This window comes from Rhea americana, unplaced genomic scaffold (assembly GCF_003343005.1).
Source record: "Rhea americana isolate MKP2758 unplaced genomic scaffold, rheAme1 scaffold_153, whole genome shotgun sequence".
In the NCBI taxonomy this organism is placed as follows: domain Eukaryota; kingdom Metazoa; phylum Chordata; class Aves; order Rheiformes; family Rheidae; genus Rhea; species Rhea americana.
Window position 1 is genome coordinate 1,511,478 of NW_028185628.1, and position 27,874 is coordinate 1,539,351.

Genomic DNA, 27,874 nt, shown 5'->3' on the forward strand with positions numbered 1-27,874 from the left:
GACGGCGGCGTGAGGCGCCGCAGCGGCCGGGGAGCGCCCGCCCCAGGAGCATGCGGCGGCAGGAGGAGGAGTGAGGAGCAGCGGCGGCGGCTCCCCCGCGCCTCTCCTCCTTCCCCCTCGCTCGGGTTTCGCTCTCGCGGGCGGCGGCGGGACTCCGGCAGGAAAATGGAGCCGTTCCCCAGCGGTGAGTACCGCTGCTGCGGGCCGAGCGGAGCCTCCCCGGCGGGCCGCCGTCTGCGGGCCCGCGGCGGCCCTGCCGGCGGCCGGGGCGGCGGCGGGGCTGGGGCGAGCGGCTTCTGGCGAGTGCAGCTGGCTGGAGGAGCGGGCAGGCCGCTTAGCCGCCGCCCCCTGCCCGGTGTAGCGGATAAACTACAGGATTACACCAGACTTGGGGTTCTTTGGGATAATTCCCGCGTCAGGCACGCACGTTTTTAATGAGAAGGTGAGAACAGGCTCCCTTACCGCTTCAGTGCTGTTGCGCTTTTTATTGCCCGGCCGGGCGGCGGATCAGGTAGATAGAGCGAAGCTGGGGCAACTTCTAAGGCAAGCAGTGCGCTTGCTTTGGGCTGCCCTGCAAGAAGGAGCCTGGTTTGTGCCAGCAGTGCCGAACCCGTCACGACTTTCTGACGGGGAGGGAGGAACTGGGCCCTCTGTTTACGTAAGGATCCCAGTCGAGGCATTCTGAACAGCATCCCATCCCGGCGAGGGAAGTGAGAAATACAGTAAATAACGGAAGATTTAGGAATTTACTTTCCCCCGTGTAAGTAAGGAAGCTTTCAGAATTGCCCGTGAATTGCAAGAAATGCTTAAAATAATGATTTGGTTGTAGCTTTAGAATGAGCATGCGGGAGTATTTGTTGAAGTTCTGTGATACAGCAGTGTATGTGCACCTGTGTATGTGACTAAAAATGAAGCCCTACCTTTCGCCCTGCTACCACTGCAGAGGCAGCAGTAATGCATTCTACCAGGACAGAAGAAGAAATGAAGTTCTCATTTCAAATTGAAACCAAAGGATGTTTGGTTAGACAGAAGGCAATAGCCAAATGGAATTTGGACAAGACACTGGCTAAAACATCTTCCTTCCTGTTGAAAATGCACCACTTTTATTATGAGCAGGATTTGATTTGTTAAATTACAAGCACTCATAGCTGAAGCACCAGCTAGAGTTTACTGCGTTGTATTTCACTTTCTCTGGGATTTATCATTGGGAGTACAAAACTTCTCCCAAATCCAGAAAAAAAACACAGGGCAAGAACTAAATTTTTTGTTTCTCTTGAGAAATTTTAGTATCATTGCCTTATGCTTCCTTATTCTCAACTACACTAAAATTCCCTTTGCCTTATAGACCCTGTAGTTTACCAGAACACATAGTTCTTGCTGTCACAGGATATCAGCCTGAACTCTAGACAGTTTTTGGTGGTCTAACTAACAAAATGGACTTTATTTTATTAAATGACCGTTCTAGGGCAGGGATATTTTGTCATGTTATAATTGCAGCTTGTACAAGCAGATGATGTTTTATATTCATGCTAAATCCTGACCTTAGTAGAAGATCTTTCTGCTGCAGCTTATTGCTATTGTAGAGTTGTGGTCTACACTCTTGTAAGGTAAAGGGACTTTGTCTTTAACTGCAATTCATTTTTTTTTTGAGAAGTTGTACTTTTTTCTTTTCTTTGGGGAGGGGGGTAGGTTACTCACTAAGCCTGTGTCATTTAAGTTGAGGGAGATGGCCATCATAGATCACTCTAAAAGTCTAAAAAGTTTACTTGACGTAATACAGTTACTGTATTACGCGAGACAAGGTGAAATGAATTCTGCTCTTTCTCTGTGAAAATGGATGAAGTGATTTGGTGGGCCTGAGAATACAGCTCAAAAGTAATTTCAGCTGTTCTGAGACGCCATGTTCATGCATAGTGCCATTCCCCTCAAGTGAAAAACATGGCACAGCGATGATGGTGAGACTGTTCAGAGGAAAACTTGAAGTTGGTCTGTAGATTTCTTCCAGAAAGCTGACTCTGCTGAAAGGGAAACTAAAGAGAATTTACAGAGCAGAGATGTTGATCATTATGTTAGATTATTATATTGATGATCTTAATGTGTGTTGGTGGTCAGTAGCAACCGTTCAAGTCTGAAATGAAGAGGAGGCTTACAATACTGCATTTTTGAATAGCGTATTTGTTTCTTGGGCTGGTGGTCTGGAAGCTTTTGGAAGCATCACATTTTCAAATAAACTGCTTCACAGTTACTAAAAGGTTTTTATCCTAAATGGTAGTTAAGAGTTCTGTTTGTGAATCTGTATCATTTTACTGTGCAACATGCTGTATAAACTTAGAGGAAAAGATGACTGTCAAAGAGGCCTTAGACTATTATGTTTGTAGCTTTCTGGGGTTTTTACCCTTCAAAAGAGAGTACTGATTTGATCCTAAGGTTTTCAGAAAACAGGTTAGTTGGATGACAAGAAGACAATCATCTTTTATTTTCCAGATGTAGAGCCGCATACAAATGCGTATTTATCTTAAAATAGCTTTTGAAGCAGCAAATACACTAAAGTGGGAATGGAAGATCACTGTTTAATTATTGTCCTTTTTTTTTAATGAAAAACAAAAACATGGTCTTAATTCATTTCAAGAGTCAATCTCACCCCCCTTAAATAACATCAATACAAATATTTAAAGTTTATATTTTTCCTTTTGGTAGGACCTAGAACAGTTGTGTTAATAAATGTTTAGAAATACTTCCTGATAAAATGTTTATTTTTGGTCAAATTCTTATATGTTATGTGACTTTTTAATTTGAGACCTTTTCAGAAATATATATAATCAAAATGTAATTAAAAATACATGAAAGACTTGCTTATTGTTGCACATGTGCATGTTCTTCTTTTTCTGAGATATATGATCTCAAATTCCTCTGTTATTTGGAGACTGCAAATTAAAGGATAGATTTTTATTAATTCTGACCAATCGTTTGTTATGCAAACTGTTCTAATTTAAACAAAAAAGTGAAATACGAACTGAAGGGAATATGTCATGTAATTTGGGGTGTCTCTTTCTGACAGTGTTACAAAATATTTTGTAAGGCTTTCGTCTTTGCTTTCAGATTGCATACATTTCTGATAGATAACTTCCCCATTTCCTGTTGAACACGTTAAGCATTAAACTATGTAGTTTCCTGTTTGAGATGAGAGGGGGGAAAAAGTAGAAGTGAGCTATTGCAGTGTTTCTCACTTAAGACAAGTGACTTACACAAGCAAGTATATACAGAAGGGATGAGTGGTTGTTGTGAGATGCGAAAATGCTTAGAGTGATCCATTTATTCACTTTCTTGAATCACATTTTATCTGTGTTTTTTTTTAACCTCACAAATGGAAACTTTAAAATGAAATCTTATTAAATAACTAAATTGATGAGCAAAATAAGATCTCATGGGAGGAAATACTGTTTTTGCGTTTTTGTAGGAGTAGAAATAAGCCAATCTAGGTAGTGAAATAATTTGTGAAAAAAACGTAATTTGTGTAGTCTATTTCATCTCAGCTAATTCCTATCTCTTCCCAAATAATTTCTTCCTGTGTACTAGTAATGTTAGTTATTTAAATGGGTTGCAGCAGTATATTTAGTATGCATAATTTAAGTCTACTGAGACGAGACACTTACTATCAGTATTGTGCGCTTTTCTGTTGTGAAGCAGAAAGGTTACTGTTTGTTTTGAGTTGTGTTACTTGATCGTAAATGATTAAGTAATGTGTTGGTAGGATAATATAACAGACCTCTTTTTTTTTTTTTTTAATCTCAATGTCTTTTTTCCAGGTTCTCAGTATCCCAACATTTCTTTTGTAGTCAAGTAAATACTACTGATGGAAAAAGTAATTGCATCCATTTGTTTCTAAATACATGTTTTCCGTTGTCCACATGTGCGTTACTAAGCACTGTTTTTCCACAAAGCCATATTCTAGCGTCTATAGCTTGTGTTCCTGKTTTTTTTTTGCTTTTATTGTAGTTCTGTGAACTCTGTCTTGCATTTGATGGTCCAAAATGAATGTGGTAGTTCAAATGTGGTCTGTGCAACTGTAGAGTTGACATCATCTCTCTCTTGGCTCCGTCTATGTTTACACTCCGCCGAAGAGTTCCTTGTTTTTTTTCTGCTGGCATTTTATGCTACAAGCTTGGATCTGGATGTATAGTATTAGAAATGTACTTGGAGTAGAGTACTTCAGCACTTGTTATAAAGTGAAAAGCCATTTGATGATCAGAATAATGAGGGGAGAAGATAGATAAGTGAAGGGAAAGGAGGCAAGAGAGAGATAGAGAGAACTTAATCTGTTTGAAATGTTTTGTTTTGGCAAGACCAAACATTGCAGGCTGACAAGAGCTTGAAAATCACTTCCCCTGTTAAAACAGTATCTGAACTTGAGGGCCTAATCATTGACCATGTCTTTTTTGTTTGTTTTTGAGATTTTTTTTGAGGTATTCCATGTGCAGAAATGAATGAAGTCGCTGAATATCTGCAAGCTATCCCGTGAGTCATGTTGAAAGCTTATGTTGACCTCAATATCTGTCATCTGTAAAGCTATTTCAGGTCTCTCTTATCATCTTTTTTGGCAAGGTGGTGCATAGTCTGGCAACCATGACTGACATCTGAGAGGCTGCATTCACGTGTGCTAGATAAAGACCCATAATGACAGCCATGAAGAATGTTAGAAAGTACTAACCACTTCTGTCTGTTTAGCTAATCAAATAGACTATTTTTTTTGTACTTAATGAGCACTGGCATAATAATTATCTACAGAGAAGGCAAATTTAGCTTTGTTTAACGCTTAACTCTGGTTTCATGCGTGACGTATTCAGCTTTAGGTTTCCAGGGTTGAATTCAAGTCTTTTCCTTCTTTCTCCTTTCCCAGTGGTTTGAGTGAAAGAAGTTCAGCCTCAAGTGAATTTCCAACTCCACTAGAGATCTTTTTTTTCTCCATTAAATATGGAAACAAAAAACCTCCAGAAGAACAAAAATGGTTAATTTTTTCCGAGAGAGAGGTCAATACTGTTCATCTAGCTATCAGAGAAATTCTTTTGCCTGGCAGCTGCTGCTTAAACATCTGTCCAGCAGTATCTTAAAAAAAAAAAAAAAAAGTTTTAAAACACATCAGCATAATGCAGTATGTAACTTATCTTGTGAACTAGGTTTTACATGTCTGTGAGTATTTTAAAGAGTGTGTATGCACGTGCTAGTAGCTGTGTTTTTGGTTTTTTTGTTTTTTTTTTTTTTKTTTTTTTTTTTGCCTTTAAGTATGTTGAGCTGAAACTGTAAGAATCACAGAAAGATTATTTAGCCTGCAGCCAGGAAGGGAGAGAACAGATGGAGGCTCTTGAAAGAAGAGGGAAGGGGGAGGAACAGCTCTAGAAGACTCAGGCAGCTGATCAATGAGAGGTGAATTTGGGGGTAATAGGATGTGCTGGGTTCTGGTCTGTTTGCCTCCCTCAGGCACAGCTGTTGTTTGTTCAATCCTGAGTGGTGTTGTGCTAAAGAGACTCAAGTAAGATCTCAGTGCCCAGTTCTATTGCATTGCTCTGTGTGTGTAGTAATGTGCTGCAGCAATGGTCATTTTTACTACAGCCAGCAAAGACTGAGGAATCCTGGTGCCGCTGAGAACTGATCCAGTGTTTTGTTTGCATGGAAAAAWTTTTTTTGTTTGTTTTTTCAAGAACTTGCACTGTTTGGGGAAATTGATTTCACTGTGCTTTAGTGAGAGTTAGCTGAGTGCAAAGAGCTGCCCTTGAGCTGTATCACTGTGGCAGTGAAAGCAGTAATTCTGCAAACCCCCGAGTTCCCATGTAACAATGCTTCCCTCACAGCACCATTGGCTTTCATGGGGAACCACTTGTGTTTAAAATTAAGAACGCACTTAAAGCTTGCTTAGAACTTTGGAGCCTTACACTACTTTTTATTTAAGCCTTTTTTTGTATAGAATCTCGCAGTTGAAAACAGTTGCTTTTGCACTGATAATGGAAAAAAGATTAATACATCAGTGGAATAATTTGTAGCTGTTTTTCATGCATGTAAACAGATCTTTTTGGAAAGAGCTAGGCTTATATGTGTGGGAGTTCAGAAAGCTCCAGAATGCTCTAGAAATCTCCTTACCTGTAAACTGTGGCAGGTGAGAGAAAGACATAAAGAGYGATCTTCAAGAAAATGGAGCAGTGAATACAGCATGTATTAGCTGTTAACTTTGTTATCCAAATTTATGCTTTTTATTACTGACGATGAGGCTGTGGTATCTCTTGGCACAACTGAGCAGTCTTAAGTGTGAGTATACATATATTAAAATGCTATTCTCCAAACAACTGGAAAATAATTAAAGAAGTCATTACAAAATATGCACTTTAGCAGTTTAAAAATATAAACCAGAAGGAAATGACAACTATTAGTGATGTTTGAACACAAAAGCCTGAAAAAAGCTATGAACAAATAAAAACCAAAACCCCAAGGAAATGGGTTAAATGTTCCTTCATATCTATCTTCTATGGTTATAAAGGAATGCAGTTAATGCCCTTTAAGAGTGAGGGCTTTGTGCTTGAAAGAAAAAAATGTAAATTCAAATTTCCCAGTTCTCTGCTATGTGGGATTAAAGTTAAATGGAACAGCATTTTTCCCTGAGTTGAATAGTGCTGTGATGCTATTATGACGGTGGTCTGCATTGCAGTGGAGGGAACACTGTTTTTGTCCTGCATTATGTATGCAGATTGGGCTAGCAAGCTCCATCGTAGCGATTGACTTGTTGGCAACTCTGTTGATTAATTTGGCAAAAGTTCAGGATAGTGCTGTGCTGAGGAACGGTGCTGGGATAAAAGAGGCTACAATAGATGTTAAAATATAGGAGGGACAGTACCCTTTGTACTTAAGTTCTTTGGGATTTCTTTTTCCACTCCTATGTATACATAAAGCAGTAGCAACCATTAATGTGGAATATTGAAAAGAACAATATGTGGATTCTAAATCTAGTTTTTGCCAAACTTAGGTACTTTTCAGAGGCAGAGTAGGCGAAATCATGTTAACTTTTCACCTTCAAAAATGGTGATTGTGGGTTTAAGATCAATGAAGACGGAAGAACGTGTGTGGAGCTTCAGGATGGAAGTGTGTTATTAGCAGGGCTGTGAGCTGCAGAAATTCTTCTAAATTAAAAAAAAAAAGTGGTCATTTTAAAAAATAATACTTTTTCTAGAGAGGAACTGAGATGAGTTCAGAGGGGTATTACTTTTATTGTTTTTTCCGCTCATTTTCTTCTTCTTCTCCTCCCCTTCTCTTAATAGCAGTACACATGTACTGATATGCGTGTAAATCTAATAACAGTGATGCAGCCAAAGATACATAAGTTGCTGGGCAAAGCAGTCCAGAGTGCTCACAAGATCAAAATAGCTGCTTATGTGCACAGTTTGTTGATGGGAGCTCCCTCGGGGCTGGCTCTGGAGTGACCGGGTTGGTATTTTTGTGGAAACCTGTCACAAACCCTGGAGGGCATGTTCACCTGCTGTGTGCGTGGGTCTGGCACTCTGTGTGATCTGCAGCTCTCCCATCTGCTTTTTTCTATGGTGACACTGAGCAGAAGAGATGATCTAGGGGCCCCAGGGTGCTTCCTCAAAAGTCTCTGATATTTAAGCTGCTTTTCCYCCCTGCCCCCCGGTGTGTGTGTGGGGTAATTGTTGTAATTAAGCTGGTTTCAAGCGGACAGTATATTTTGTGGCTGTGTAGGGCTTTGGAGCAATTTGAATTTCAGTATTTCTTAGAGGTACCACACAGGCGTACTGCCAATTCTTTATCTATCGAAACACCTTCTCTAATCATAAAATGAGACTGATGGGTATTTGGGGAGATATATTGTTGCTCTGTTAAGACCATGTACTGTGTGTCATGGATAATAACCTCTAAACATTGTTGGTTCCACAAGCTGAAAAACCAGTTAAGAAGCAGTAAACAAAACACTTGTGACCTACAGGTATTGTTATGCAGTGTATCTTAGGAGTCATCAAATGTGCATTAAGCAAAAATAGTAATCTGAAGGGCACATCAGGTTGTCTTTTAGAAACTGTTCAAGATGAGAGGGTATGATGAATAGAATTCGTGTTTAAAAAGGGAAAGAAAAAGAAGGTAAGCAAGCACCAGATTGTATGTAGTTTCATAAAATGATCTGTTAATGACTTCAAGTTCTCCTTAAAAAAAAAAAAAAAAAAAAATCCTCTGAAAAGACTGGCTTTGGAAGAGAAATCTGTTGCAACTTGAACTGTGAGAAATCACTAGCCTAGTATTCATCCACCATGGTTATACAAGCGATAGTCAAGAAGATACTCAAAGTCCCATCCTGAAGGCCACTGACTATCTCAAGAGATTGGAGACCTAACTTGTGGGTTTTATGAAAAGGCATTGGGTCTTGGAGAGTCCTTATACCTTAATAAGGTACCTACCTCCTTAAGGTTATCTTAAACAAGTGTTTTTAATTGCTAAGTATACCATTAACCATATTGGAAATGGGAAACAAAAAACTCCGTCTCCTAAAATTGATGCTCCGTACCCTCTTTCCCACTATTTTCCTGTGTTTTGTTGCACTAGTGATTGAGGATGAAACACTGGCTTAAGGTTGTTGAGACTTCTGGGAGGTTTTATCTCTCAGTAGTGTCTAAAGAGTAAAGGATCATTTAAAACAACTTCCTCTTGTCCCCCCTGCCCTTCCCCACACCCTTTTTACTATGGAAAACTGATTCTACTTGCTTGAACTTGAAAATATTTTACAAGGTGTGAAGGGACATGATAAACCTACATTAGATACCAAAACCCAAACTGAGCTTGTAGTGGTTAGCCTTATTCTTTGCTCATCTCTATTGACCTTCAGAGAAATATTTATGGAATAAATACCCTATGTTTTTGCATTTGAGTAGTTGGAATGTTTAGTAAATGATAGCTGCTTTCTTCTCCCCTTCCATGAAAATTTCTTTCTGCTGATGATGTAAAAGTAGTAATTCAAAATGGTATATCAATATAACCTGGCTATGTACTTAAAACTATATTGGTAGATGTTGAAATGTGATTGATCCATGTGTTTTTTCAGCTTGAAGTCCTGCCAAAGAAAATGCATTTGTGCTTTCATTAAATATCAGGAAGAGACTTTGAGAAAACCTTTTAGAAGCACCCAAGAATAATAAACAGTGACTCAAATGATATTATGCTCTTATTTTCTGTTTTTTATGGCAACCTAAGATAAGAGAGGGTCTGAAAATATGTAATAATGTATTGTTTTAATTTCCAAGATACAATCCTATGGCAAAATGTTGCTCTAAGGTACGTGCAGGAGCTAGCTATTGAAATATTTGATCATTCATAGGTGGAATAAACAAAACCCTGTAAAAGTAGTCCTTCCAGTACAGGGAGAAGGAGAGGGAGTAGAGACCTTGTATGGCTTGGAACTTACATTCTGTTACTTATTTCAGTTTGGAGAATGACACTGGTCCTCCTTTACAGGAGAAACAGTACATGTTTAAGTTATTAAAAAAAAAAGTATAGAAGTTATTAAAAACTTATTTTTCCTAAAAAAGTGCATGTGCATTTCCCTTCTCTGTCCCCCCCCTTTTTTTCCTTCCCATGTTGCCTAATTCAAGAAGACAAGGTTGTGAGATTAACTAAACAGATTCTTGCAAACCTCTACCAGTTTGATTATTCCTGTAGCTCAGTCTCCTGACATGAGTCCCATGCAAAGTGGCATTTGTCACTAGGACACTGCCAGTACTTTGAATGTTGGACAGACTTCATTTAAGGTGGTGCATGCCTTTTTGATAAAAGTTTGCAGTTAAAAGGTGCTGAAGTGTGTAGAGGGATAGCATATATGTTTGCATGTTAGTAATGACACTGCAAAAAGCAGCACAGGTTGAGTTTTTTTCCACTGCTCCGAACAGAGGAGTTCTTATCTGTGTGGGTGAAGAGGTGAATTCCTAGCCATAAAAGAAAAAATCCCACTTTCCTTCAGGACAGTTATAATTTTATCTGAGACTTTATGGGCTTGTTCTCTCTGAGTGAACGCATGCGACTTTTTGATGCTTATGGACAATTAAGAGGACCAGCAAATGCTATTTTAGGCTCCTTATCAATGAGAGGCGCTAGTAACCTTGTTTATCTCCTTCTCTTTTAAATGACTGCTTTGATCACATTAACATGCATATGCATATGTGTATGTGTTTAGGTATGTGTTTTATTTATAAGAATATACATACGTACTCACGTATGTATGTACTCTTTATTCATAGGAAGTGAATACGTGCTGTTAGCTTCCTTTTTGCTTCTATGCTGTCTCTAAAAAGCCAGCAGGGCACACAGAGATGATATACAAACATTTGTAGCAATGTTTCCCATTACCTCTTGGGTGTGTTTTCTTCTATTGGATTATTCTCCCTACTTCCTGAATTCATAAATCTAAGAAAGCAAGCAGTGACATCTGTTCTGTTGCAGCCTAATTTTTCTTGTTTTCAGGAATGTATTTTAATGAAAAGGATCTAAAAATAAGATTTAGCAAATTAAAAAAAAAAATAGTACAGGTGTGGAAGCTTTTGATTCTAATTTGAATTATTTTTGGTTTCTCTCTTATACATTTCATGCACTGTTGCTCCTGTATGCTGGCTATATGAGTGAATAAAGATTCTGAGTAAACTTTATTTTAAAGAGTGAAACTGGCTTCATAAGAGCCTTTTGGTGTAAACAAAGACTAATTATTGTATAAAGATCTTAGTAGTGTACTTAGTACTCCCTACTGATGTCAGGCTCTGAAGCCACGGCTTCTGTGTAGCTGCATGCTACCGCACTCAAAAGCTTCTTAAGGGAGTAAAATATGTTGTGGATATGTGGATATTGATTAGATGTCCCCTCTGTGGGCCTTACCAGCTCTGTGTATTTAAAAGAAAATCAAATTACAAGCATAATACTGTGTGCATGTGAGGTCTGTATTAGATTGTCCTTGTTGGTTATCAGTCACATTTGAGCTAAGCATGTCTAATAGAATGAACTGGTAGTGCTGTTTATGAAGGTTAATGGTATGACAGCTATGAAAGTTAGTGGCATGGGAAATTTGAGACTGGATTTCAAGTCATGGAATTAAGATTTGGTCTTATAGGGATAGTAAAATGATCGCTTATATATCTATCTGAAGTTGTCGTTCTTTTGTTTTTTAGGAAACTTGGTATTTATTTGCCACCCTGACTTTAATTCTGAACATTATGTATGTATAACACTGCAGTACGTGCATTCCATCATTCTTTGTTATAACTTCTTTCGTGTGTGAATTTGTACTGTACCATGTTATGTTACAATGAGAAAACAGTCACGCAGCATACATCAAAAATATAGTACTAGTTTTTCTGCAAGAGCTCACGCACTCTGTATGTTTGTTTTTTTTGGTGCCATTGAAATTTTGTCTTTCAGCATTGTGTTCTGTGGAACACTAAAAATGGCAAGGGAGAAATATGATTGTAGTGTTGGATAGATTTTTGCATTAGGTCAGAAGTTAGGTAATGCCTGTAAGGTAGAAAAAAGTGTGCATGTGCCTCAGCTTTCTCCTCTCTTCTGGTTACTTCCTAAAACTCTTTCAGTATTACAAACTGGTGTTTATGATTATAGATATTGGTTCCTTTCTCTTTACTTATTTATTTRTGGATGCTAAAAGGATCACAAAATAAATCTGAGCTTCCTACATACTGTTGTAGGGTATTGCCATTAGGCCGCTAGGAAATGTAGCAGGGGATATATATTGGCTGCAGACATGTGGGAATTTAGCTGCACATTTCATTTAGCCTTTGAAAAATGTCTTAGCATAATTGCTTGATAGTCATGGTCATTCTTCCCAGCACCAGAGACCCATACTAAACTAGCTTTTAGGAGACTTCATTAGATAYGCTCAGACGAGGAAGGTCATTTGCAAACACAGTCTGCCGTTCTGATATCAGGTTCTTGTAGGTTCTATAATATTATAATTTTTCTGGAAGTACTACTTATGTATGTGTTTTGTTATTTGAATGTTAACATTGTACCATCACTGAAATAATCATTTTTGCTGTTACATGAGCTGCTGTTCAATGCTGCAGGCATTAATTCCTGTGCAGGCATCTAAAACACTTGTGAGAGTATATGGAAAGTCGCATATGCTAGTGTTATTAGTAAAATCCCTAAGCTTTTTTTGAAAATTTTCAAGCTCACTTTCTAATGGCCAGTTCTGAATGATTCCTGTGTCTCTTGCTTCTCTCAATAGTAATTGAAAACCACATGCAGCTTGAAGATTGAGAACAGGGCACTTAATGTTTCCATAAATGTTTCCTCCCAGAGCAAATATTTACAGCCATGCTTTGGTACTATTTATAATAGAAAAGTTGGCATGCACTGTTAATGAGCCTATGCTATCTTGGGCACAGCTCTGATTTGATCATGTGTTCCTGTGAGGAAAAACCTTAATTCTTAGAAGGTTCTGGCAGTTCATGATTTTTCTCCTGCAAGTGGAAAGTGGGAGCACTCCTTGCACCAAAGTGGAGCAATGATAAAAGAGCTGCAGAGCTAGGGAACSTGGCAGTCTTTTGGGAGCCCTTTGTAGAGGAAACATAGATTAGTTGGATCCTATTGGTCTGGAGAGAGTTGTTTCAGCACAGCTCAACTGATGCTATAACCACTGAACCTTTAGTTGTACCTTTGGAAATGTTTTGGAATTTAGGAGCTTTAACCACCTTGTTGTACGTGAGTGCATTTGGGACGTCTCAGTGCTGCTTTTTGCATGAAAAACTAACAGTGCCTGGAACTGTAGTTTGTTGGCAGATGGGATTTTCTAAGATGCCTTGTAACTTCTGGAGTGCTGGGTTTCTGTATTTTGCAAGATTTTTTGTGTATGTGTTCTGTTCTGCTTGATTYTTGTTACTAAGACTTTCATTCCCTCTGACATGTCTGTGACAGCTTTTCAGTGGTAGATGAGATGGTGGCAAAATGCTTTCAGCTAGGACTTCTGATTTACCTGAAATTCTGACAGCCAGATGTTCTCCTATTTCTGAGCTAACTGAAGGTTAAAAATGTGTTTTCTTACTGTGAATTTTAAATAACATGCATTACATTATGCACGTCTCTTGACTTCTCTATGTAGTGTGGGATTGTATTTTCTTGCTTAGAAAGAATTTGAAATGCATGGGGTACATAGGAAGACTTGATTAAAAAAACTAGTCAAAATGTTAGCATAACTAACGTGCTTGCTKATGCAGGCAGCAGTTAAACAAGATTGTTAGGAAAGACAAGATGAGCACTTCTCCCTTTTTAAAAAACAAAATAACAAACATTAGTATGGTCTACTTCTTGTTTTGTTTTGTTTTCATTTTTTTTAATAGGTTAGTTGGAGACAACCCAAAGCATAACAATGCAGGAAGTCTTTTGCAGTATATTAGGAAGAACTAAATCAATATGATAGAAATAATGGTCATAAACCAGTAAGTAGATGGCTTAGAGCAAGCCAAAGGGATTTTACTAGCTCGAAGAACTGGATAAAGTCAAATTCAGGATATCGCAATTAGAGTTGGATTTAATGATTTCTTCTTTGCTAGATCTATGTTATAGGCTTATATGATTATTTCCTTACTTTGTGGTAAGTAATCTGAAATGCATTCGTTATCGGTGAGGGAATGCTATCAGTTCTTTTCAAAACTGGWACAGTCATAGATACAACATCTGTATTGCATACACTATTTAATTTCATTTGTATGTTTAGAAAACTTAAAGATGTCTAATAGCAAACACAACTGTGTATCATCTTAAAATTAGAAATTTACAATCCATTTGAGTTTTAAAGAGGAAAATGAAAAGCCTGTCTTTTCTCAACTTACTGCTTTGTTGAATGCTGTGATTTTAAGTGTGTGATGCACCTGTTTCATATTTTGCCACCAGAAAAAACATGAATATAATGTCATATAGAGATGATAGAGGGTGACCTTAGTTACTGCTCCAAGAACACGCAACTTCGCAGCAACGTTTGAAAATTATACAGATCTTTTTTTTTGAACTTGCACTGTTTTCAAATATGAAGATTGTAGTGTCTTTTAAAGAGCAGCAGATTTCTTAATCTGTTTTCTTATGTTAACAGTTTCTGGTTTCTTAGATTTTAGGAATTTTCTATAAATCAGCTAATAATGTRTGGACAGAGATGTGAACCTGGCTTGAATTTAGGAAGTTACAGTCCTTATCCATGAGGTCTATGCAGTATATTACTGTACAGGGGTTTTCTATAGGCTTCGTGGCCAGGAATCCCTTAGGATGAGTAATTTGCTTTTAAGCTATGATTCTGACTAAATAGAACATTTTAGTTTGGGATTTTTTTTCTTCCTGTCTTCCCTCGGGGAGGGGGAAAGCTAAGATCAGAAATATTGCAGCTTGCATGACCCACAGAAGCATGAGGTTTTGGCTAGGTTTTTGAGTAGGTTCTATAATATGTTGTGTTGGGTGGTATGGTTTATTTGTTTTTTGGGGGAGATGTTGTTTGGTTTTTTTTGCATGTGATCCTCAAGAGTCTGTGCCAATGTCTTACCTTTTCTGCAAGTGACATGCTGTGTCCCAGAGAACTGTGTCTATGCACTGTGTGTGAAAATAGTAACGGGGATTATTTGCTGACTGTGCTATGACTCAGTTGTCCCTGGGGAAAACTTAAGGAACACTACATAATTTTTGTTGGATGATGCTTTAAAAACATAAGAACAAAGCAATTTTAAAAATTAGTTTGATATTTAAGCATTTTTTTGCATTTTAATTTTTTATTGGTTCTTCCAAAGCTTTGAGGCGTTTACTTCCCTTGAATTGCCCTTTGAGGTGTTTACATACATTCTTTCAGCTCTGTTCTGAAACAGCATTCCATTCTTGATAATATTTTTTTAACTCGTTCAATAACTACCGAAACATTTAGATTCATGCATTGAACTTAGGAATAGTGCATTTTAAAGGAGTGCTTCAGGCACTTCAGTGTTGATTGGTCACAAAAGAAGGTAGCAACAGGTAAGGATTTTAAATGGCCTTAATAAGGGAAATATGAAGAAGTTGTAGTTTTGTTTCTTTTCTAAATACAAGGTGCAGTCATTCTGTGAATGCTGCTGAATTTCTCTCCGCTATGACTGGGCCCATCTGATTCATCAGTACTACTGATCATGCTTTTTGGGAAAGTTTTGACATTATGTAAAAGTGAAATGTGTGTTACTTGAAACTAATAATAAATTACATAGATGGTATCTGCTAGCAGCTCCAAGTAATCTAGACCTCAATTTTAATCAGTCACTTTTAAGAGAGAGTATTGTAAGGAACGGTAATTGTCCCAAAACTTTGCAGCCCAAGTCCAAAAGAGAGGGATTGTGGAAAAGTAGAGGTGCATGGGAATTAATTTGTTTCCYGAGCTAGCAGAGCTAGAAATGAAACCGAAGTCCTAAGGGTTACTCTGCTGTTCATTAGGCCATGCTGCCTTGTGTTAACTGAAAGGATGTGTAAATAGTATACAAATATAGGACAGAGTATTGCTTTTTGCAGTAAGGAGAGAGGAGAAAAATTAAGAATTTCTAACTAAATTTAGTAGCATTTTGTTTGAGGTTGCAATGTCACTTGATACACTTGCTCAAACCTTTGCAATTGTAAATGCCTTATGTGCTGGAAAGGCTGCTGCATCAGTCTGTGTGTGTATATTAAATATATTGCTTATAATGGAAGGTAAACCCTACAAAGTCTGTTTAAAAAACCTACCTAAAATCTAAATCTTAGTCCCCTGTTCATATATGGAGGGTTGCCAGGTTTGGTCAGTCTTCAACCTCTCTAAGGAGAAGCTCTGTGACAAGGAAGAGCTGGCAGTTAGAGAGAGGAAGAATTGAAAGTGAAAGGGGATCCTGTGTCTGCTTGGAGACTGAAGTAAGGCAAGAGCTAGTTAGGGGCTGTAAGTGAGGAACTGTAAGTTAATTTTTTGGGGTAACTCATCTTGGAAATAGGGTTTGTAAACCCTATAGTGAATTCGTGGCTGTAGCACTCTGAGGAGGATTAGGAGCCTAGAAGAATCTCACATTTTTAATCATTTCATCTTCTCCTGGGAAGCAATGGGAGGAAGCCCAAGAGCTGCTACTCTGAAAGGAATAGGAGAGCAAAAGGAAGGATGAAAAATGCAGAATGCTCTCTGTGCCTGGGGAAGGATGGAGACTTGGAGGGACATGATGAGAGGATGATGTACCTTCTTGTCAACGGTGAAAAATGATGAGTCAAGGAAGGGCCTAGGAACCATAATGTTCACTTTGTGCTGTTCTACCAGCTTTTAATAACTGGGAATGCAGTATGCTTTTTCCCTGTGAGAAGATGTGATACCCAGGAGGCCTTACCATAGGTGAAGGAGTTGAAAGGCTGTGCAAGTTGAGCAATTTACTTGATTAACTTTGATTTTGTAAGATTTATATGTAGTATTAAGAATCTCCAAGGCAAGCGATGCTGAAGAATTCTACCTTGAGGTAATGAGTAATCAGAGAAAAAGATAAGAAGGTAGGGCTAATGATAAAGTAAAGGAGTTGGAAGGCTTCGCTTTAAGTTTTTAGGTTCTGCAGAATTGTTTGAATAGAATTGTATGTAAAGTCTGTCTGGACTGACCATCAGTTGTATTGGTTGTCTGTGACAGCAAGAGTGACCCCAGTCAGTACTGTATTCCTACAGTTCAGTTCACTGATTCAGCAGAGATGAAAGGAAATTCAGGTAAACCAGTCACTTTGGAGATGGTCTYCTTTTAGGTGGGTCAGTAGGTGATGAAGCTGTTGCTAGGTAGTGGACATTCAGGTGGACTGAAAGGCTCTATCCTGCTCTTCCTAGACTGGCTGTGGACATTAGGATGGCAAGCAGTACTGCAGATCAGTGGGGCACTGTTTGTGTTAGCTATCTGGTTTAAAAAATGGATTCTACTTMATGGGTATACCCCTGTGCTCAGAAAGCACAGCTTTCCTCTTAGCCCTTGATGCTGCATCAACAGGGAGTTACAGCTCAAGTCAAAGTAAAGGTTAATTAGCAGTCCAGTTGCTTTCATTGAACTGTCTTAAGTGTCCCTGGTATAATTCTTTGTTTGGATCATGAAGCAAAATTTATTCATCTAAACAAGCAACTAGTTGAAAGGTTGGGGAAATGTGGTGACTCACTAGAACCGTTACCAACTTATCTAATGCATTTATTGCTGCAGGCTACTGCACAGTTGATCATTTGAGGAGACTTTTCTTACATGTATTTGCTGGAAATGCTAGTCTTATTTTAAGAAATMATAGAATTGGTAAGGTTGGAAGGGACCTCTGGAGATCGTCTAGTCTAACCCTCCCTACTCAAGCAGGGTCACCTAGAGCATGGTAGACAGGGTTGCATCCAGGTGGGCTAAATTATGTTCTARTTTTTTTTTAAACTGAGTTTATTTCTGATGTGACCAGCAGGTTTTGAAAYTTATTTAACACATAAAGCAACTTCAATGAATTCCTGGCTGCATATGTCAGTAACTGCTCAGAATGCAATCACCTGTGAGTAACCAAGCTTTTTTCTTTGCCTGAAACTTTATTTCAGGATCATTCTGAATGTTTAGATTCAGCTTCAGTGTAATTTGTTTATATTCTTTGAGTCTTGTAGAAGAAATAGAATCTCCCCTTATGATGAAATACTATTACCCACATGTTCAAATTCTGTGCTGAAGATCTTAAGATACAGTGTGTAAGTAGGAAATAATAGATAGGTTTGAGTAAGAGTAGAAGTAAGGAATTAAAGGAGATAAGAATAAAAATCCTTAAAAGAGCTGAATATTGAAGCAATCAATGTTAATTACAGCCTTTATTTGTGTTTAATATGAAACTTTTGATTTAAAATACTGTAGAATGTACAAACTGTCATTTGTATTTGCTGACCTTTTCCCTCTTAACCACTATAGCAACTGAGACATACTAAGTGAGGTGGAACATAACAGTATTTGAGTTGCTTCCTTCTCTCCTGGATTTCTGGAACATATTTCTGACTTACCTGATTATGCAGTTAGTTTTTAAATAGTGTTAACTATGCTTTCTGACCTTATTTTAGCTTTAAATTTAGAAAAATACAAAATTTCTTGTTATGGAAATGCTAACAATGATTGTTTTTAAGTCTGCGTATTCAAAAGCTTCCAGTTCAGATGTTTAGTTGAAGGCATGTCAGTTAAGCCACTACCTCTTAGCAAGCCAAAGCCACTCTGTTCATTTAAACTGTTGAAAAGATACTGGATAATAAGTTGCATGTATCTATATTGGGCCTGCTTACTTCTTAAACTCTAATACTGATTTACAGTGGTAATGTTTACAACCAGCAGTATGAAGAACTACTGAACTTCAGAATGCTTCTGTGTATGATTTTCAGCAACTGCGAAAATGAATCTGTGCTTTGGAGCCCTCCTTTGGGCTGCMCATCTCCCTTCTTTCCCTTCAGCCGAGGCAGAGATAAGAGCTGCAACAATTGTTTGTTGAAGCTTCTGAAAGTTTGCTGGGTGTTGCTTAGTGAGACTTGATAGCTTGTTTTACTCCTTCTTGCATTCAGATAAGCTATATGATGCAAGTTCTTCTATTTTGTATCTGCTTTTTTTTTTTTTNTTTAAGAAATATTCTGTAGCAGGTGTTTTTTTTCCTTCCCCTTTTTGCTGGGGGTGTTTATGGACTGAAATTATTGTTCTTGATATAAAATGATGCAGAGACTTCACATGTGTCTGTTTCCACTTAGTTTCTCTGTGGCATGACATAATCTAATTTACTGATGCGAATTAAGTAATATAAAGGACACCAGCATTTGTACAATCTGTGTATCCATGACTGCACATGTGACCTGCTTAACCTTCATTGCCGTATTATTTTCCCTTGTTACTAGCCCCAAAGCCCAAATAAAGGATGGAATATCAGGTTCTACGTGGTCTTACTATATATGTGTATATATATATAATTTATTTATTTATTTATTTATTTATTTATGAGAGTACCTCTGTCCCCTTGAAATATGCTTACATGCTTTATATGTTGCACTTGCAAGTGCTTGGAAGTTTTTTGCAAGTGCTTGGAAATGCTTTAAATCCTTGTATTAGGAATCATATATTCTGAACTTTCTGATTCTTCTGAAATTGTGCAAGTATTTCACTACTTCTAGAAAAGGTGGCATTTAGAYTGATAAATATGCCAGAACATAAAATAAATCTTTAAAGGAAAAAATAACAATGAAGTTGCTTTTCCCTCTCCCCCTCCCACTCCACTGCATGATTTAGCAAATGCAGCCAGTCTCTACTTAGTAGGGAGAAATTCCATGTAGTTTATTTTTGGGATATGTTATTTGGTCTGCAATTGTTTCTATTAAGAAAACARTTTTGTGACCCTGAATAATTATTGTTAAAAATCTGCAGCTCTTCTTAAAATCATTCTTTGCATATAATTAATTTTTGACATTAAAAAAAAAGTTGTGTAGCTGAGTACTCTATTTCAGTGTGTATGGCTTTTATTGTATAACTTGAACTGTGATGTTCAACRTGTTAGAACAAGAGCTGCATTCTGCTTTGCTTGCCTTGAATCCTGTGGAATGACTTTTTTAATCAAAGTGGATCAGCTAGTTCATTATTAGACATTTTCTTGCTGCTAGCACAGCAGGAAAAAATACTGCTGAAGCAGTTAGATACTGCTATTCTATTTTCTCTGTCAAAATATACTAAGGGAAGGACAATGAATATTGAATCAATTATACTACAGATTTATAAACCAATCTATCTGATTTTATTAAGTCATGATATATTTCCTTGGAACATGCATCACTTCCTCAGCRTCTGCTTACATGAGGATGAATGGGGGTGTGCTTGCGCCCACATGTGTGTGGTGTTTCTTCTGTATGAAGTGGCTTATTTCAGCATTAGGTAGCAAAACAAGTCACTTGATGCTTTTCCTGTGCTTGGACTATTAGTGAAGAGTATAGAACACATCAAAAGATCAGTGAATACCTATTGCTGGACAGCAGTAATTCTGTACCCTCTTTCCCACTACCTAAATGCAGCTGACGTATTTTAAATTCTGTAGGAATTGATCCTTCTTCCAGTGAAAAAAATGTGTAGACCTTATATAGAGCCACTCGGTCTGCTTTTGGGTTTTGTCCCTTCTCTGCTGGTCTGTGACAACATACCACTTGATAGCTGGTTGGCTTCTGAGGACTTTCTGTTAACCTGGAATAACCTTGTGCTTAATCTCTACAGTAGGACTTGGTTGCTACAAAGTGCCAGGAATTACTGTAATTATTTTAACTTTGTTTAGTAAGAATGCTACATAACATCAGCTTGTTAATTAAAAATAATGGAATGAGCTTCACTTTCAAAAAGCAATGACAGTCTGTCTAGCTGGACCTCTGGGTTATAAAAATGATTAGGGGACAGGAGCATCTGCCTATGAGGAAAGYCTGTGAGAGCTGGGCCTGTTTAGCCTTGAGAAGGGAAGACTTAGAGGAGACCTTATCAATGTCTACAGATACCTGAAGGGAGGCTGTCAAGAGAATGGGGCCAGACTCTTTTCCGTTGTGCCCAGCAAGAGGACAAGAGGCAGTGGGCACAAACTGAACCACAGGAAGTTCCGCCTGAATATGAGAAAAAACTCCTTTACCATGAGAGTGGCGGAGCACTGGAACGGGTTGCCCAGCAAGGCTGTGGAGTTGTCTTTTCTGGAGACAGTCAAAACCCGCCTGGACATGATCCTGTGCAATGTGCTCTGGGTGACCGTGCTTGAACAAGGGAGTTGGATTAGATGATCTCCAGAGGTCCCTTCCAAGCCCAACCATTCTGTGATTCTGTGTGATTGTTAGCTTGTGTTTCAATTTTTTTTTTTTTTTAAATTCTAATCACTTAAATATAGAAAGCTGGAAAAAGCCACCATTTCAGTCGAACTGCACACATTTTAAAAGGGCATGAATTTGAGAAACAGATCACTTGAATTCATGTAGAGACTTYTGAGTGTTGAGATTTCAGTTCTTAATAGAACACCCATGTGGGAGAATCTATGTGGCCAAAAGATTGTTTYGTTTTTGCAAGGGAGAAGTGTGTACTTACATCATTATAAAATGTTATTGTTAGCATTATTGGAAGRTACTTAGAAAAATAAAAGGATAATGATTTTGTGGTCTATAGAATATCTGTAACAGATTCCCAAAACAATGTTGTAACGTACTTCATTGTTGTACATAAAGCATTGGGATGCGTTATGTGGTGTTGTGTGAGGCTTTTGTACTGCAGGAAAAAACTTACATTTTCCTCTTTAATGGGAATGTAGCTCTTTTGAAGAAAACGAACACTCCCAGCAAATGCTAGACAACTATACTTCACCCGCTGATTGTTCCTGTGTGATGAAGGGTTCCAACTTAGTTAATATATTGAACTTGAGTATTGTTGTAAAGTTGCTTTGTAATTTGCAAAGGGATATAAAAGTGAAAGATGTGTATTTTATAGGAACAAGGAAAGTGCGATGTGTATTTTATAGGAACAAGGAAAGTGCCCTACTTTAGTTTGTTCTGATTAATTACTCTCTACTTTGTGGTTCTTAAGTCATACCACTTTTTACTACCTAGATGCGACTGTGCTGTTGACAAGGACACATTAAATCTGCTGAATATATCACGTCCTTTGTATTGTAGTGTCCTGTTTTAAACAATATCTGAATTTCCTGTCTACGACTTGTATCCTCTTTATGGAAGCCAACAGACTAGCCTTATTATGGTCTCCTGAATAGTGTAATGGGAAGATACGTYGTAATATGTTTTCAGGCACCTATGTTGCAAGAAGCCTCTCTAAAGAAATTTATGAATAAGCATCTACTTTAGGAAGTTGTCTGTCCTCCTCCAGCTTTGCAGTGTAGGAAGACTGGCTTTCTGGATTAACGTCTACCACATTTAGTTTTTAACCTCACATCTCTTCCCCAGAATTGTTTCTAAACTGAGTATTTRGACTACTCACTGCTAGATGTAACATAGATTGTGTAGTAATGAAGTTATTGGAAGTCTTTAATTTGCAGATTATGAGTGCACCTGAAGAATTTGTAGGRGGAGAAAACTGTGTAAATTCACTTTCACTTGGAAGCATTTCACCTTTTAACTGCTGTAAGGGGGCTGGCTATCCATCTGGACTTCTCGAACTGTAAGAACTCGGATCAAGGATTGAGTACCATTTTATCAGAGCTAACTAGGAGCAGCATAAAACCCAGACAAATRGATCTTTTTATCCGTTTATATACCCTTGTGCTAAGCGGATTCTGCAGCTGTTGTTTAGTAAGAATTTAAATTGTTGTGTGTGATGACGGAATATTTATGCTGTGTGTTAGCAACYCAAGTAATTGCTTTCTTAACCGTGGATCACACCACTTATCCGTGATAACACCTGGATCTGTTGTTAAGGATTCTTCAGCTTGCTTTGTCTGTGCTATAGACTTGTGAGTGGTGGACCAGTAGAACCATGTTGCTTCTCTGTAGGGTGAACTTTCCAAGTCTCAGAGTTATACTCATTTTTCCTGCCCTTTTTAGAGCCCTTCATTGGTATCTGAATTAACCTGTTCAAATCTCTGAATTAACATGCTATSATGTTTTGCAGTTTGGTTGCTTGTCTGTGGTTATACTTGGTATGCAAGAAGGTGGTGAAATACGATGGTTGCAATCATGTTCCTGAGCCTGCTGCTTTACTTATGACTTGCTTCAGTTAAGAATACCTGTTGCATCCTTCCTATGGGATATTTAGCTCTTGCTGCAGCAGCTCATGGGCTTAAACTGAAAGGTCTTCAGAGTTCAATCTCCATGGCTGATGTCTCACACTGTCATGTTATAAATCACAGTAAACCAGTAGGAAGCAAACAAATTCAGAGTTTATCTGAATGTAAATGCTTTAAGCATGTATGCTGTGGTTCCTGTCTGAAAAGTAGCCTGACTTCCATGCTTCTGTGCATGCATATTTCAGCACAAATAACTCCAGCAACCTTTTGGTACTTTGGATGCATTCCAATGGAAGAATGTGATGTGGATGATGCCCTTGACCTTGAGTAAGGTTCTGGCCTTGCAGCTGGTGATCAAACTGATAGGCCAGTATGACATTTTTTGGCAGTACAGAATAACCAAGGCCTTCACTTGTTCCAGTTTTTGCAAACAGCTCCGTAGTAATTCATTTTTAACTGCTGTTTCTCTAGAAATGAATGTCTCCTAGGTGTTAAAACRGACTTATTTTGAAAATAACTTTCATTCTAGCTTTTGTCTTACTTTTTTCCAGATTTTTCATATAATTCTTCTTGATCAGAAGAGTTGTTAGTGTACATGTTCAAGATCTAAAGGGTTTTTGAAAATACTAAGGTAGTTTACTTTAGTAGAAACATACAAAATAATCTCTTAAAAAAGCTAATGGTTCTGTGAGTAGCAGAGCTGATGAAGCCTACTTTCTGCCAGATTTATGTTCTGTGTTACCTTTCTCCTTCCTTCTGCAGTGCCTCCCCTGTCTTCTACCTCTTTTGCTGGCCATGAGGCAGCAGGTGCCATGGCTGGGGTTGGAGCTCTGTACTGATTGACTGCTACCTTTTGGAGTGGTTAAGATGTGAGTTTTAATACCTGCCTTTCCTACAGATGTTGACTTCTGTGTCTTTCTCCTGTCAGAAGTTGATTATTTTGGAGCGGGATTGGGTGGGATTTTAAGGAATTTGGTTATCCTTGAGTCTGCTGTCAAATGTGACTGAAGTTAGCCAGCAGTTTTGAAAAGCAACCAGTTGAGGGAGTAATCGAGAAACAACCATAAAAGTAACTTAGGGATCTATGAACTATTCTTGGAATTGTAAGAGAGCTTTCCTTGCACAATTCCCCCCCCCCACCACCACCACTAGTTTATCTATCTCTTTTCACTTGGAACTCCTTCCCCTTGGAGGCCTTGCACAGCAAGGAAATTGATCCGTCTGATAAACATATTGCAATGCTGAGACAAAAGTACTGAATCACTGATGTGCAACCGGGGCCTGAAGGTTTGAACATGAGCACTACCCTGGGAAATACCGTAAGGRCAGCAACTTCCAGAAGCCATTTTCACCTAGAGGTTGGACTAGATGACCTCCTGAAGTCCCTTCCAACCTGAATTATCCTGCAACTCTCTTCATAATTAGACCAGGAATAAGCAAGTAGACCCAAATTCCAGTAAACTGCCTGCTTTAATCCACCTCTGTACTGCTTGTTGAGTTTGACCAGTGCACCTTGCTCTTACTGGTTTGTGTGGGATAGGATTTTTTTTATTTTTTTTTTATTTTTCACTTTTCTTTTTAAATTTTGTGGAGACATATTTCAAGTTGGCCTTTTGTAAAGTAACTGAGTAGTTTTTGTTTTGAGATGCAAGATGCCTATTTATGAAGTTATTTTGAAGGGATCAGAATGGTATGTCAGTTTAATACTGAAAGAAGTGGCAGACTTAAGTATCTTTTGGATGTTTAATATATAGGGATATCACACAAAGAAAAAAGCATGATGGATGGAACATGGGCTGAAATAAGTCTTTCCATCCTTTTCAGTGTTACAGCAACAAACACCAAAGTATAGAGTTTGTGGCCTTTAAACAGAAAGTCTTGATACATTTTAAAGTAAATGTTAAGTGRTTTGCTATATGTAGTTTGGAGGGAGACAAAAAAAAATCCTTGCCTCTTTTCTTGTAGGTGTTTYATTTTTGTCTCTGGAAATTTCAGTCATATGGAAACCAGACTTCAAAAAACAACTCTTCCCACCCCCAAACTTCCCAAATCAAGAAGCTTCACACATACCCCCAATATTTTTTTTTCCTTCTGCTAGTCTGTTTCAAGTCTTGCATCCTATCAACCAACTAGTTAGCTAGATTCCTGAAGCTATTTGTCTAATCACTTTGTATACAATATTAACCTCCAGTATTGGGTGGGAACTTAGCATTTTATATAACAAATCAGTAATGTATTATAGGTGCACTGATGCTTCAATCTATAGATTACCCTACCAAGTTCTAGGAGAAGAATATTCTTGTCAAAAATTATTAAAAGTCAACCTACGTTTCAGTATTTTCCAAATTCAAAGAAAATTTTTTCTTTCTCATTATGAAAACATTGACTGTGGAAGATAGAGGCTTTTTTTTTTTTTTTTTTTTTTTTTTTTTTTTAACAGAGTTCCTTTGTGTTTGAAGGAGCTTAGTTTTGTTTTTGAAGTCATGCAGCTTGACAAAAGTTTTGTCTACTCCTATAGAAAGAAGCTGTTAGAAGAGACCTAATTCAGGTTACTTATAAATTGCACAGGCCTAAAAGTTGGTAGTGGGATTCTTTGTGCAAGAAATCTCCTCCATATTGAGGGCTTTTCCATTCAAGTTATTCTGTTCTCCTCCAGACAACTGTTATCCTAACGAAGGCCAATTAAAATCCTTTGTAAGTTTTTTTTTTTTTTTTTAATGGTGCACTAGATATGGACTCAGTATACAAACAAGCTTTTTGCTCTTAAGTAATCCAGTTTTGGCTGTTCAGAATCAGTTCCTTCTATCTACTTTCTTCCCCACAGTGTTTTTAGCTTTTCCATGCTTTTCAATGAGCAGGTTAGCTGAAAGATAGGTGTGACCAGAGATGATTAAAATGTAATTACATATGAAATAGGAGGAATATCTGATACTTATTAAAATTTAGATGAATTTGAACTCCTGTACTGTATATTCAGTGATCTGTTAACTGTTAAAGACAAATTTTATGGAGACAAGCTTTTCTCTAATTGGCACTGATCTAGTTTCTTACCTGCAGGGAATGTTTCAAGGATTGTATGAGCTGTATCTTAAACAATGAGATCAATCAGAATTGTAATTTTTATATTTCCCTTTTTGTGTAAGAAAAATATGCACTTATTTCTCTCTCTCTCTCTCTCTCTCTTTATCAGGAATTGAGTGAAAAGTTGTTTTAAGGAAAAAGGTCCATTGACCTTTTTATGTTTATATCTGCCAGCACCTTGGTAGCTCTGTCCTTTAATAAAAAGCTCAGTAACTAATATATTCAGAAACACCTTAAAAAGTGTATTGGTTTGTCCTGCAACATAGAGTTTTCTATGTTAATTGCCTTTGTTAAATACAGTATGTGTTATTGGAATAGCAAAAATGTAGCCAAGACAGTGACATCAATGTAGTGGGAGTGCTGTGCAGTGATGTAGCTCATCCCCAGTGGTGATGTGAGACATGGTCAACTACGTGCAAGGAAAACATCTTCTTGAAGTGCAGAAAAGCACAAGGTGTAATTTTAGTTCAATAAGATAACAGTAGGCAAAACAGCATAGAAATGTTTTCTGGAAACAAACCTGAGAGAGAAAATTGCAGAGCTCTTGAAAGGATGTGCTGTTTAATGTTTCCCATGCTTTAACTCAGTCAGTAATCTTTGGAGTATTATAATCATGCCCTTTGTTTTTTATCAGGTAACGTATGTTCTTTTCTGTTTCAGATCGAGTTCAGTTGCCAAGGAATATGATTGAAAACAGCATGTTTGAAGAAGAGCCTGATGTGGTTGATTTGGCGAAAGAGCCTTGCTTACATCCTCTGGAGCCCGATGAAGTGGAGTATGAACCAAGGAGCTCCCGGCTCTTGGTGCGTGGTCTTGGAGAGCATGAAATGGATGATGAGGAAGAAGATTATGAATCATCAGCAAAATTGCTGGGCATGTCCTTCATGAACAGAAGCTCTGGTCTCCGGAATAACATGACTGGCTATAGACAAAGTCCAGGTGGATCATGCTCAGTGCCCTCTACGAGGACCATGGTGGTTTGCACAGTTCTTCTGGTGATTGCAGTTTCAGTAATAATGGTGATTTATCTTCTTCCCAAATGTGCCTTTACCAAAGAAGGATGCTATAAAAAAAATCATACAATGGAACTAATATACCCTTTGGCAACTAATGGAAAGCTATTTCCGTGGGCAAAAGTTAGACTTCCTACTGATGTTGTACCACTGCATTATGATCTTGTCTTGCAGCCAAACCTAACCACTCTGAAATTTGCAGGTTCTGTAAAGATAGTGGTTAATGTCATCCAGGTAACTTGGAAGATTGTGCTTCATAGCTCAGGACTTAATATCACCAAGGCAACTATTACTTCAGCAGGAGGGAGTCAAGCAAAGCCAGTTGAATTCCTGGAATATCCACTGCATGACCAGATCGCAATCATGGCTCCTGAAGCTCTCCTTGTAGGACAGAATTACACCCTCAACATAGAGTATTCATCTAATTTATCAGATACCTACTATGGGTTTTACAAAATTTCTTACAAGGATGAGAAATCTAAGCAAAGGTATGCCACAAATGCTGCTTCTAATTTCTGCTTCTTCTGTAGAYTGTATTCATACGTATGTCTGATCTTGGTAACTGTGCTTTGAGTGAGATGACGAGGGTTGGGTTCCCTGGATGTTTGGTCGCTACAGTTACTCCCTGTAGGACATAAGGGATCTTTAATCTCCTGTTATTTTAAACTAGAATTTTAAAAAATCCTTTTAACCTTTTCCTTGTGTTGTTGACACTTTATGCAAAGCTGAGCTATCAGGGAGGGAGAAGTTATCCAGGACTAAAATCAGCATTACCTGGAAAAACTGACTTTTGTGGGGAAGTTCATTAAGGCAGGGTAGCTTCTTCCTCAGTTCAGTGTGTTTTCTGTACTTACAGATAGCTGCGGTGTGGGACTTTTTGCTTATTTTTTTTTCCTCTCTGCTGATGTTCTTGGCTGGTAGATAGCGAYATGGCTGTGGGGATCAGTGCTTCTTACCAAGAAGGCTGATATGGACAGACCACACTCCAGCCCCCTCAAGAGGGGCCGTAGGCTCATCATAGAGTTA

The 27,874-nt window shown here is 38.1% G+C and overlaps 1 protein-coding gene across 2 annotated transcripts in view; it reads left to right on the forward strand.

Moving 5' to 3' along the window:
• Positions 1 to 6: 6 nt before the first annotated feature.
• The window catches only part of LNPEP (leucyl and cystinyl aminopeptidase), a 66,168-nt gene continuing 38,300 nt past the window's right edge, over positions 7 to 27,874 (forward strand). The window contains exons 1-3 of one of the 2 annotated variants that reach the window (XM_085299750.1): positions 7 to 184; positions 23,517 to 23,623; positions 26,496 to 27,336. In XM_085299750.1, coding sequence (XP_085155876.1) covers positions 26,519 to 27,336 — 818 coding nt within the window. In that variant the 5' untranslated portion in view covers positions 7 to 184; positions 23,517 to 23,623; positions 26,496 to 26,518. The remainder of the gene's footprint in view (positions 185 to 23,516; positions 23,624 to 26,495; positions 27,337 to 27,874) is intronic. The other variant, XM_085299749.1, reaches the window with a different exon arrangement.